The sequence below is a fragment of the Montipora foliosa genome, chromosome 4 (assembly GCF_036669935.1).
Source record: "Montipora foliosa isolate CH-2021 chromosome 4, ASM3666993v2, whole genome shotgun sequence".
Lineage (NCBI taxonomy): Eukaryota > Metazoa > Cnidaria > Anthozoa > Scleractinia > Acroporidae > Montipora > Montipora foliosa.
In genome coordinates, this window is record NC_090872.1 from 10,140,690 (window position 1) to 10,153,189 (window position 12,500).

The 12,500-nt window shown below is 40.8% G+C and overlaps 1 protein-coding gene across 4 annotated transcripts in view; it reads right to left on the minus strand.

Moving 5' to 3' along the window:
• Nucleotides 1-12,500, minus strand: part of LOC137999765 (guanylate cyclase soluble subunit beta-1-like) — a 21,562-nt gene that overhangs the window by 1,036 nt on the left and 8,026 nt on the right. For 2 of the 4 annotated variants that reach the window (XM_068845667.1, XM_068845669.1), the window contains exons 2-6: nt 8,416-8,489; nt 8,209-8,312; nt 6,690-7,981; nt 3,556-3,702; nt 2,068-2,222 (exon numbers count right to left, since the gene is read on the minus strand). In XM_068845667.1, coding sequence (XP_068701768.1) covers nt 2,068-2,222; nt 3,556-3,702; nt 6,690-7,981; nt 8,209-8,312; nt 8,416-8,489 — 1,772 coding nt within the window. Of the gene's footprint in view, nt 1-2,067; nt 2,223-3,555; nt 3,703-6,689; nt 7,982-8,208; nt 8,313-8,415; nt 8,490-8,573; nt 8,648-10,097; nt 10,187-12,500 lie in introns of those variants that run through there. The other 2 variants (XM_068845668.1, XM_068845666.1) reach the window with 2 other exon arrangements.

Consider the following 12,500-nt stretch of genomic DNA (forward strand, 5'->3'; position numbering starts at 1 on the left):
TTCAGGCAGCGTTTACACGAACGCGGTTTTTATTTACATCGACACGTTTTCACGACCGTGAAACGGCGTCAAAATCAATGCAGTTTGGACGTGTTTACACGGAGTCGTTTTGGGAGTGTTTAGGTCTTGTCGAACTTGTTCCTAGGCACACATCACAGAAATTTCGCGAGCTAAAATAGTAATCGTATTCAACCGATGCGGTTTCGCCGTTCATACGACAGATCAACCCGCCGTATTGTTTTCCAAACGGTCCGCTTTTGGCAGCGTTTTCAAATCGACCCGGTTTCCGTAATAGTCTTGATTGGGTGTCGTGTAAGCCGAAACCGCTTCTGTGACTGAGCCGCCGCGCACCTGTGGCTCGGTGGGTTGAGCACCGGGCTGCCATACAGGAAGTCATGAGCTCCGGCCGGACCAACACTCAGGGTTGTAAAATAACTGAGAATAACGTGCTACCTTTGTAATTACACCAGCAAATGGTTAGACTTTCAACTCATCCCGGATAAGGACTATAAATAGTAGGCTCCGTCTCACAACCTTTCAGTCCTGTTAATCAGCAATGTGGGACGTTATAGAGCCCGCGCATTGTTTGTGTAGAGTAGAGGGAGGGGGGGGGGGGGTGTTGTAGTCTGTTCTCCTTTCAAATGCATGAGTGGGTTGGGTGGGTGTGTGAGATCGAATATTGACTGCTAGCGGCTGCCAGAGGCGCCTTTAAAAGCTGACGTCCAATCTCACCCTGGGCTAGAGAAAGCACTGTAAACCACCATGAGACTTTGTGATATGTCAAGTACATAAATCCTAAAACCATACATTTGTCATATTTGCTTTCACTCACTCTAAACATGGGACACCTTCAAGTTAACAACAAGATGTATATCGAAATTTATCGTTACGTCACCCATTGTTCTTGAAGACAGATATCCATTGCCCAGAAGTCTCGATCGGCGATGGAATGCGACCCACCTATTTTCGGTATAATCTGTTTTTAGGGTGGATACTGCTATATTGACTTTTGCGGGAAAAAAACGCGGCGGTGTTGTTTTCCTCGCGCAATCCATGATTTTGCATTAAGCATGCACGAGCAATCCCTGGTGCGGGTAGATTGTAGACCAATCAGAGTCGTTGTGGTCATCAGACCCAATCTGATTGGCCATAATCTGGCGGTACCCGTATTCTAAAATAAGACAATAGAAAGATTTAGGATCGCGTGTACGTGAAACGGTAAGCGTCGATTTGCCGTTTCACGTTTCACGTATAAAATAGAGAGAAGGTTGTAACTTTAGCTTCGCGTGACCCACGGAAACTAGACTATTTAGTTACTAAAAAGCAAAAACAAAACTCGGAGTATTTTCAAACATTGTTTGTAGAAAAAGACGCTGTAGAGGTTTTGCACGGCAGCCATGTTGCATGGCAGGAACAATAGATTCTGTCTCCTATGGGAACAAATGTTCTTTTTAATGCAAAACATTTTCATTGTCCCTGCCATGCAACATGGCTTTCGTGCAAAACCTCTATATAAAATGAAAATCCTTACCCGGCAAATTTTGAGAGTTTCGATGAAGCTGTTTTGTAGGTCAACAGAAAGTCAACGTGAGTTCGTGAAGAAAATTGCGGTAGGGAGTCAAGTTATGAACTATCTATAACCATGAAACTTAATTCTTCCTCCTTTGGTATACCGGAAAATGGTTTGGGGGTACTTTTTTCCGCAAACTTCTTATGTAAAAGAAAACGAGAAGAAATTTCCCGTATACAGCAAACGCGAAAATGCCTACTTTCACGTAGAAACGACAAGAGGCAGCCAGCAAACGTACAAAATGGCGGGAAAATCATGGTCACGTTGTCACTTTTGCCGTTCGCGTTTCACGTAAACGCGTGACGCTAATTCTCTCTAATACAGTAAACTGATGGGCCAAGTCTAAATGACATAGATCAACTAGAAGTTATTACCTGCTGGAACTGACGATTGTGTCTTTTATTCTCTGGTTGGCAAGTTAAAATACCGAAGGAAATTTGAGTCAATGTTTGAAAAACAAAAAACGTAAAGCTAAGGAACATATTTTCTCCTCTAACCGTTTCGTTTCACAGCTGACGTTAATGGATCCTGGTTTACTGCCCGACTCCATCTTGTTTGCTAAGGTGACAGTGCTACCAAACAAACAGTAGCGGGGCATCATTTTTCCAACTACACCGGCCATGACTGAACCAGAATGAATTCCAATGCGAATCTGATGGACAAAAACGAAAGAATTGGCGTAAACCTCTGTGACAAGTAAAACAGAAAGTAGCCACTAATAAAAAGAAGGGGGATATTCTGTGAGCGCGTGTCATCTTTAATTGGGTTTTTACTAGCCTGTAATTTGAAAGACGTCACAAAGCGCCGTGATTTCACCGCAAAGTGATTGCAAATTAATGTTGAACTTTGAACCTTCGTTCTAAAGTGGTCATACTTTGACGCTTCAGCTCTTCTCCCTTCAACTGTTTGGCCTTGGTCTTCAGCCGGCAGAAGATCGATTGCTTTTCTACGTTTTCTCGCGGTAATAAAGCTTACAACGCGAAGATTCCATCATTTCTAACAACTGAGTTATCGGTGAGGCAACGACAACGCAGTTTAATTCCAAGACATACAGAGGGCACAAAATTCCCCAAGCGAAACGGATTGTAATAATACGAATACTCATCTCGATACAATGAGAAATAATAGGCAAGGCGAGATGTTATTGGGCCACTGACGGAGACGGCAAGTGAACATTTCCCAGGCCAGAACATGGGCGGGTCTCTGTCAGATTTTTGAACTAATTGTAAGAAAAGATATTGGCGTGCATCTACAATCCACAATATTGCTCTCCCCACGAAAAGCAAACATGGTTTATCATTGTTATCTCCAAATTTCGCTTTTTATCCGGCTGACGGGCAAGATGCGCAAAGTTATCAAAAATAGAACAAACCCACGCTTTTCACATCATGGTCGTGGGTCTAAATTACTGCTAGTTCTGCCAAGTTTACGTGGCTAGCGCGTCACAGAAAAAGTAGAATTCTGGGCCCGGTTCCTCGAAAGCCGATTAACGCTAATCTAAGATTAAAAATTAACCAAGCAGTTTATTTCTCTACTCCCAAATGCTGTTCAACGCAGATTTTTGGCAGAACTTTACATGAGAAGACGTCAATCTTGAAAAACAAAAAGAAGCAAAAGAAACTTTCACCAAAAAGTTGAAAACGTGAAATAAAAGTTTACGTTAATCCCGGATTAAGTTAATCGGGTTTCGAGGAACCGGGCCCTGGGTAACAATGGTGACATATGTTTGTCTCGGATGGCGAGATTTATTTATTTATATTAGAAACGAATTATATTTGAGTTTAGGTGCATTTTAGGCAATATAAGGAAAATAGTTGTCTTCGGTTGCCATTTGAGGCTTTAAACCGTCGAGTCCTTCAAGTTCCCCAATATTTTTCGGTGACATTCTTTCCCCTCCTCGACATCTTCGCATTAAATGTCCGCCGCTGCCGTCGTTGTCGAGCCTAAACTAGCCGAAACTCCCTGCAATATATCGTTGTCCATACCTTGATTGGTTCTTTGTCAACGGGTGACAACACCTTCTGTGCAGCCTCCATCATTGCGCACGCCATATGAGCCACCTTCTCTGCATGGTTGTCGCACGGCTTGGGAAGACCGCCAACGACCATGTAAGCGTCACCAATTGTCTCTACCTACAACACGGCCAGATTTCAAGATCATTAATGTAATCATTGTTTTTAACTTTTTTGAAGTGATTTTAAAAGCCGCCAGCCTTCAATTCGAGATCCCTTTTCATACGAAAAAAATCATCTGCCGGGGGCCTTTATAACGGTACTTGGATGTTCACTATCAGCAACATTTTTTCCGATTTCTCAGCTGTTAACTTGGCCATCTTAGCGGGTGTCGAGGTAAAAGCAGTACTCGTGCGAGGAAGGGGCGCGCGTCTTCGCCCTCGCAAGTGCGAGGCTTTCTTGCTTTGCAACAAAAATGATCTTTGACGCATCGTTATAGAATAGCAAACTGATTCATCTCAGCTGACAGATAATTGGCATTTTACACCTATACAGATAATTAAAGGCCGCCAACGAGATGTAAGTCTCTCTAATGCTTATAACAGCAGACAAAGAAAGAACAACAGCACTAATAAACAATTAATTAAGTTTGTGCAATATCCGGAAACTGATTATCATAATTGAAGTAAATATCATCAAACAAAGTCGACGCTGGTAGCATTTATCGAGACCTTGATTATATCGAAATATCACAAAAAAGAGAAAACATATTTATTATAAACTATTGTTACACATTGTTTTTAAACAACAACGAACTGCAGCACCGGACTCGCCTGACTTCTCTCGTTCGGAAATCCTGTCTAACGCCCGCAACCAAAATATAAAGACAATTATTAGACTCAATCTTTTCGGCTCCGGAAAATCAAAGTCTCTTGGATTCACAGTAAACTCGTTGCCAGTAAAAAAAAAAAAAAAAACAGGCGTTGATTGGTCAGAAGGTAGAGAAATCACGCGCAAGTGGATATCTTGCGCATATCCACAAATTGTGATTTATCAGTAGCGCGATCTATGTTTTTGAACACCAGGAGCCAAATCCAGTGAAGATAGGCGTAAGCCGAGGGCAGCGTGTAGTTATTAAAAAGACTGTCGATAATGAAGACCCTGGTGACTACACAACACAAACAAATGGCCCCAAAAAGCAACAGACCAGTGTCCCATGAAAGCCGATTTAGAGAGATTAGAGGATGTAATGACATGATTAGTATATCAAATATGAAGTTTAGTCCCTCTGAGTTTTGCCCATATGGCAACATGGTACCAGAAGTTCAACGTCTCACCTCATTCCATTGCGGATAAGAAAATGGATCCAAATTTACAGCGAGAGATAAATCAAGCCACTAAATCCTGTTTATCCCTCTCGGATTAAGATATATCAGTCGCAAATCTATCCCCGTGAGGATAATGTTTACGAATTGGGCAGATTCCGGCCAAAAAATTTAATTTCATTGCCACATTTTATTACTGTGATTCTCAGAATCGAATTCGTGCGGCCAATTTTAGAATTAAAGCCAATCAAATGTTTATCAAGGCAATATTTTCAATATTTGTTGATCAAGATAAGTTCCACCAGCAACTACTTCGCAATTTGTGACGAATTTCTTTCTTCTTAATTTTTGGTCACCGTGCGCGTTCTTGGCGTTTTTTTTTTTTTGTGGGCGAATTTTAAGTGTTTTAAATTGCAATACCGAAGCAAAGTACGTCGTGGCCAAGATGACAAATCTGACAACTTTCACTGAACAATGATCTTTCCCTTATTGACTTTATGTAGACGTTGAAAAATTCGTTTCGTGTTCAGTGCGTTTGCCTAGTTCATAACACCTTCATTCACTTCCAAGAATTTCTCCTTCATTTTATGCCTCCACTGTTCTTGGAGCTTCAAATCGTATAATTCATGGATAATCTTCTTCAGTGTCTTCTCGGATTGAAAGCTATTCCTCATTAGCTTCTTTTGGCGATTGGCGATGTTTTTCTTCAGAAAAAAAAAATCGTGCGTTTTTCAGATATCTTCCGTGCAAAAGTGGATTCACAAAATGGAAGGCCATATATTTTGATAAAGCAACCGGCAGAGCAATATCTCCAAACAACTAAGTATGAACGAGCCGAACTTTTTATTCCCTCTGATGAAATGAGCTTAGTTTTTTAGTGGGCAGAATGAGTTTTATGGGCAGTAACAAAGAAAGTCTCGATCTTTTGAAGTTATTTTCTCTTTCGACTAAAAGAAAAAGAACCATGGCATTTTATTAGTCATTCATTGCAAAATTCAAAGACAAAATCATTTGCTTTGAAAAATTAATTCGCTCGACAAAAGCCCGGACAATTTTTCCATAGTAATAACAATTACTAAAATTTCTTATCCTTCCGCTCAAGACTCTTAATGTAAATACATTTGCGACTAAGCATAAAGAGATCAAAAAACGCACGACTTTAAGCGTTAAACTTTAAAACCGTATCGAACGTTTTTAGGCACATCAGCATTTACGAAGGAAACTGCTCTTTGAAAAAAATATTTGGTAAAATGAGTCTCTTCCTAAATAAAGTCTTCCTGTCTGCGAAATATTGTCCAACAAATGAACCGATCAAACGCTTTATGACAACAATAAAATCAGAGGGGATAGATTTGCATAAAGTATTTAAAGTAATCGAGGCAGTTGAGGAAATATTTTTTAAAGCAGGAGTTTGTGGCGAACCCCTATTTTTTAAATTGTAAATTATTAAGCGTGGAAAATAAACGAAAGTTTGTGTTTTATTGATAACTTCTGGGAGGAATCGAATTCATTTACAAGGCCCCTTATCGAAAAAGGTGAAAAAAGAGATCAAAAAACGTACTAAAATTGAAAGCGACGACTGAATTGTGTTTGTTTTATGGCAAAAATTTGATTAGCACATACCCCTCAATTGACAACGCTGGTCAAAACAATGTTATAAAGAGGATGGAAGGGCGGGAGGTCTTTTTCAAGAAGTGCGGCTAGCAAACATCGCGCAGCAACGCCTGCTTTTTTATAGCTCAGTCTGTAAACAAATAGTCAATAGTTACAATGGAAGTGTCGGCTTTTTGTACAATGGCAAGATTTAAAAGACTAAAGGTAGTTTACTTAAAGCATACCAACCTTGTAAACGTCGTTCATTCCACTTAGCATGTCAAAATAGGTGTACAGTTTGTTCAGCAGTCTTACAATATCCATGGGGACAATTTTGTCATCTGAACATAACGCAGTAAAACCGACTATGTCGCTGAACAATATTGTAACAATCTTGTAGTTTTCCGCTGGGACGGGCTGGTTCAACCGCAGTTTGGCAGCGACCTCTTTGGGGAGAATCGAATGTAGCAATTCGTCAGTTTGTCGCTTGTTCTCTGTCAATTTGCTCTCTAGTTTTCGCAAATCGTTGCTAGTTTCTTCTAACCTTTCCACTAGTTCTCTCTCGGCTCTTCTAGCGTGTGACATGAAGATAAGATCTCGTGTGGCATCGTGTACAGGGATATCGCTGTAGAAAATTCCCAGCTGCTTTAGAAAACCCACACTGGAAACTCTTGGCGAGCACAAAAATAGAATGCAATCACTTTTGGGTACGTAGATCATTTGTCCCTTGAGGCGTAACACCGGGATGGCATTGTGAGGGCCTTGGCTATACGAATTTGTTACTGAATTAGATAGAGTATCGGCACTCATTCTAAGAGCGGGTTGTTTTACGGTGGCGATGAAAACTGTGTTTATATGAGATAGAACAGCTTCAAATGTGAACTCCATTCGTGGTCGAGTAAGCTCAAACGCCTCTTTGAACAAGAAAGGAATTGTAAAGCTTTTGTTTAGGACTCGTGTCATCGCAACCCCAGCTTGCGTCACGCTGAGTTTTCTATCAAACATAAGGTGAAAAGGAAACGCTTTACAAAACGATAAAAGATTGATTTCCCTCCGTGGTCTTTTCACCTTCTTCTCGCTTTCTTCCAAATGTGATTCTCGTTTGTCAGTCAACGTGTTTAAATCAAAAGTTTGCAAGCCAAGTTTAGAATGTCCCCCATGTTTACAACCGGTTTCCATGATGGCGAACACAACGTGGTCGCAACCATCCGACCGAGATTGCTGTACGTTCACTACCACCTCGGTATTAAGCATGTCCTTCGCGACCGCTTTGACTAACCCGATCACAATATGCTCGAGACCCTGTCTTTTTGAATAATAATGAAGAAGCAATGTCCCGTCTGATGTTTCCGTGCATCGAAATGAAGGTGCTTCCATCCCGGGGTAGATGGTGGCAAGATGATCATGAAGAGCGTCCAGATTGCACAAAAAATCCCGCAAATTTCTTCCCAAAACTTTCAAAATTCGATCATAACCAGACTGGACGCAGTAGGCCAGAAAGTGTGCCCCGAACGCTTCCAAAACATCATTCAATTTGAGATCTGAAAATGCAAAGCAGTTTTAGAGTCAAAGATAATCTTTTGAGTGGACTTTTAAATGGTATTTTTTCGTTTGACCTTTGCAAGCACAAGCGGAGACAAATATTTCAAGAAGATTTGTATCGGCTCGCAAAACAGAGAGGATCTCATCCCTTACTTATCAATATTACACGGCAAACCGGCAGAGACAACAATTGTACGATATTTTTCTGTTTAGTAGTTTCACATACCTAAAGTTTCGCAAGCCGCTGCAACTAAGCTGAGTGTCTCCTCGTCATCGTAGATTTTGTGAATGAGATAAGAACCTCCATCAAGTTCCACGCCAGCTTTCTCGCTAAGGAAGGAAAAAAAAAAGATGAAATTAATTTTCTGTTCCCGCAGAGGTCACCTACCTCGGCATCGTTTGAACACAGCAATGCAAAATGATTAAAACTCACATTATCGACATCCAAACATCTTGGCCAAACTTGCTGATTACAAGATCTGCGAGAGCGCAGTGTATAAATCCATACTGTAAAGAAAGAGCGGGATAATTTAGTCTTAATACCTTCGAAAACTTCAGGTTAAGTTGGTTGAAGGGATCAAAGATTCTTACCATATTTTGGCGTACGATCCTAGCATTGATTGCCGTCGACTAATTTGTGACTTGCTAATGATTTTTGCTACACTGTTTGTATTGTTTTGTCACGTGGCATTCAAATATGCTAAAGCTTCTGACCGCACCAATCAGATGGATTTAGTTAATAAACAGGGGAATACAATTGTCACAATATCCTCTCTTGGGGTTCAAAGCAAGACAAATCATGAGTGACCAGAGTGTACCTGGTGCAAGCCGATAGTTTTACCCCAACGAAATTGCGCTCTTAATTATTGAATTCTTTAAGCTCTTTTTAAGTAAGTTATCAAACGATCAAACAAACTCCATTGGTGTGGTCGGACAATACTGTCTGTATTCCGCATTGTATTGAAGTTGGCGTTCTGCTTTCTTCAATGGCCTTGTTTAATTTCCGAATTTCTGATTTTCATCTTACAGTTGGCGATAAGCTAATTTCGATATCTTGGCACATTCCAGGCGCTCGGTTAGATTACCGTTCGCAACTATAATGACCATTAACACGCGTCATTAACTAATACAAAAATAATGTTGATATTCTAAGAGCTCTCCGGATAAAATTAGAGTTTCTCGCTTTTTCCGTGCGCAAGCCGTGACTGTGGAAAGTGATCCTCGGGCCACCACACAGCAGGAGGTTAAAATCTTAATCATTGCTTGTTTTCTGTAACGTTTCTATCACCGGAGCTTATCAAACAGTGATATTTTAATAGCTTCACAGTTCACATATGTATTACACATCTTGGAGGAAAAACACTATAGTTTGCTCCACTGGCGTGAATCACAAGATGTACAAATTGGGTTGAAAACAAGTACCGGTATCAACGAGTCGATCGACAGCTGTTGAAAGCATAAAAGGGCGGAACAACCTATTGGCCAAGTTGTTGTAAATTGGTCTATTGAGCGACAGGACTGACCGAATGTTCCGGAATAATTATTTCTTCACTAAGCCGTGTCAAATTGCAACAAGTACCTATCATTAAGGGCGCTTTCGATTGACCCTATTCCGGAATAAGAATACGCGGAGTGATGATTTAATAAAACACTATGTGTGGAGTTTTGCAGCAACAAGGATAATAAAGCTATGTTAAAAATAGCATTTTAGCAGATGTTTGACAATATTAATATGAATCTCCGCAAAAACGAAGGATTTCTAACTTCTTTTCCATGTATTCCTATTCCGGAATACGGTCAATCGAACGCGCCATTGCTTGTCGAAATTCAAAATGGACAGCTCTCCTCCGTCCGTCTTATCGTTGTTTTTATTCGAATGTCTTGACATAACGGTTTTAAAAAAACAGAGATTTTAATTTCCCTGTCTTTTTCTAAGCTAACAACTTGCATTTTACCACTTGATTTCAAACGCCAGTGAAAGCAACGAATATCAGTAAAACTGACTCACTTTTGCTGTTGTCAAATTGTTTCTTGACCTTTCCCGTTGCCGATGAAATTTCAAAAAATCTAGGAACTGGTTCAGTTAAAGAACGAAAATCAATAGTCAAAACTCACCATTCTACAGGAGAGACGATAGGAGAGAGACAGAATATTCAAGAATTAAAACTAAGAATTAGCCACGGCGATGAATCGAAAGTAAAATTTCATCAGGTCGGCTGCAGCTGAAGAGACAAAAGCGAGCGATTGCGTTGCTTGGCAGCAAAAACGGTCCGCGGGGAACGTTAACGATTCCAAGTTCAATTATACACTTAATTGAAGTTCTCTTCCTTCTACATAGACATAAATTATATGTATTTTTCGCGAGTTGTCCTTTTTATCTTTCAGCTTTTTTTTTGACCTTTTGAAGAATTGTGCCCTCAGGCTAAACTTTTAAAGTCCTTTGAAGAAGAGCCTCTCAAAGTAATTTAATTAAGTATCAATCTTAACCAAAATTGACTACACACTCTCCTTGCAGATTGAACCCGGCTAAATTTACCAATATTCCCATGAAACATAAAAATTCGGTCATTTCAAGTTGCTGTTTTGAACGAAACGGCAAGGAAACGAGTTAAATGTAAAGTGCACGTGCAAAGCTTGCGAATCTATGTCCACGTTAAAACATTCTTCGTAACCTCTCAAACAATGTCAAGTACTCAAACTAGTCTCGCCGTTTACTAGTTTATAAAACTACGAGACTGTACGCCCCGTAAGTGCGTTTCACATAAATTAATTAGGGAGTTTAAGCACGTGACGTCTTTGAACCGCGGACGGCAACCGGAAATGAACGTTTCGCATGCCACTGGACAGTAGTGTCTCCCAGATTTTTAATCTGATCATCTCCAATGGATGAAAGATACTTAGCAATATCAAGGTGGTAGTGAGCAGACAATTTAAAATGGGAAACAGCTCACTTTCGGTTGCCGTCCGCGGCTCAAAAACGTCACATGCTTAAACTCCGTAATGATGCATTTATTTGCCACTTCCGTCCTGTCAAAGAAGTGAAAAGACTATCAGGCTGAGGTTTTGTGGAGGACGCGAGCACCTGACGATGAATTTTCAGTTTTCTCTTCAAACATCCACAACAATTACACCAATTTATCCCCAGATTGTTATATGGCAGGGCTTGATAATATACACGAAAAAATCGTCGATTGGCTTTGAGCACGTCAATTAATCCCAAACAGAGTGCAGAAAACTGAAATAAAAAAGAAATTTGAAATAGTGCGATAAAGGTGTAATCGTTGCGTTGATAGCTAATCAAATGCGAGCCCTGGGTGGCGCAATTCATGGAGCAATTTTTCCGTGATCGGGTATGCGTGATACGTGTGCGTCGCTTCGAATTTTTCGCGTATATTATAAACAAGAAATGACATAATTTTGTGGGTCTTTGAAAAACTTTACTGGAGCTTATTTAATTCAAACTGAACTCGAAATCATGCGATTACCTATACAAATAGAACACTCTGATTGGCTGGTTTTTTGTCGGGATTTTACAGCCCATTACCATGGAAACGGTCCGTTTCCATACTTTTTCTCGTTTCCGGGAAATTCAAGTAGAGCGAAACCAAAAAAGTTTTTAAAAAAGAGGAATTTACTTTTTTTCACCACACCAGAACAAGCACAGCAGTACAATTGTAACTGTAACATGTAAAATGTTACCGTTCAAACGGTTCGCGGGTGGAAGACGCAGATTACGAACATTCGGAGAAGTGTCCGATTGGAAAAAGAAACGATTCGCCGTACACCTGCTGAAGGACCTTCACATCGGAGAATGACAACGATTAAGAGTACGAGTTTTTCGTACTGAGCATGCGCATATAGTTTGGAGTTAAAAATTTGGGACTTAACGATCTACGACAGCGACGTCGACGAAAACGTCACCTCAAAACATAACTTTCCACTTACTTAAGTTTCTCGCGGTTTAGACCATTTGGTTCGCATCGTACCATGTGGACGAAGTATTCTACAAATAGACTTAACTGATTAGAGTGTAATGAGAAGTGCTAGTTTTGTACAGCAATAAAAGCAAGGTGACACACGCTAACACCAACCCGGTGTGGCCAACACATCACGCATGCGCACAACCATTTCACCCGGTCAATTAGCAGCCATGGACAGCTGTTTCGGCCTTCTGGGCCTCATCAGCATGGCGTAGCTAACATACCAGGCGGGTGATGTGTTGGCCACACCGGGTTGGTGTTAGCGTGTGTCACCTTGCTTTTATTGCTAGTTTTGTACCCCATATGAACCATGTGAGCGTTAGCCCTACTAATGGAAATGGGCCCACACAAGGACAGAGAAAAACTCTGACCAGGGTGGGAATTGAACCCACGACCTTTGGGTTAGATCACCGCTGCTCTACCGACTGAGCTACAAGGTCAGACGGGAGCAGGCTGTGGGAACTGAAGATGTTAAAGTCACGGCAATGAACATGTACAAATGCAAGGAAGGGTCATATGGCGTACAAAACTAGCACTT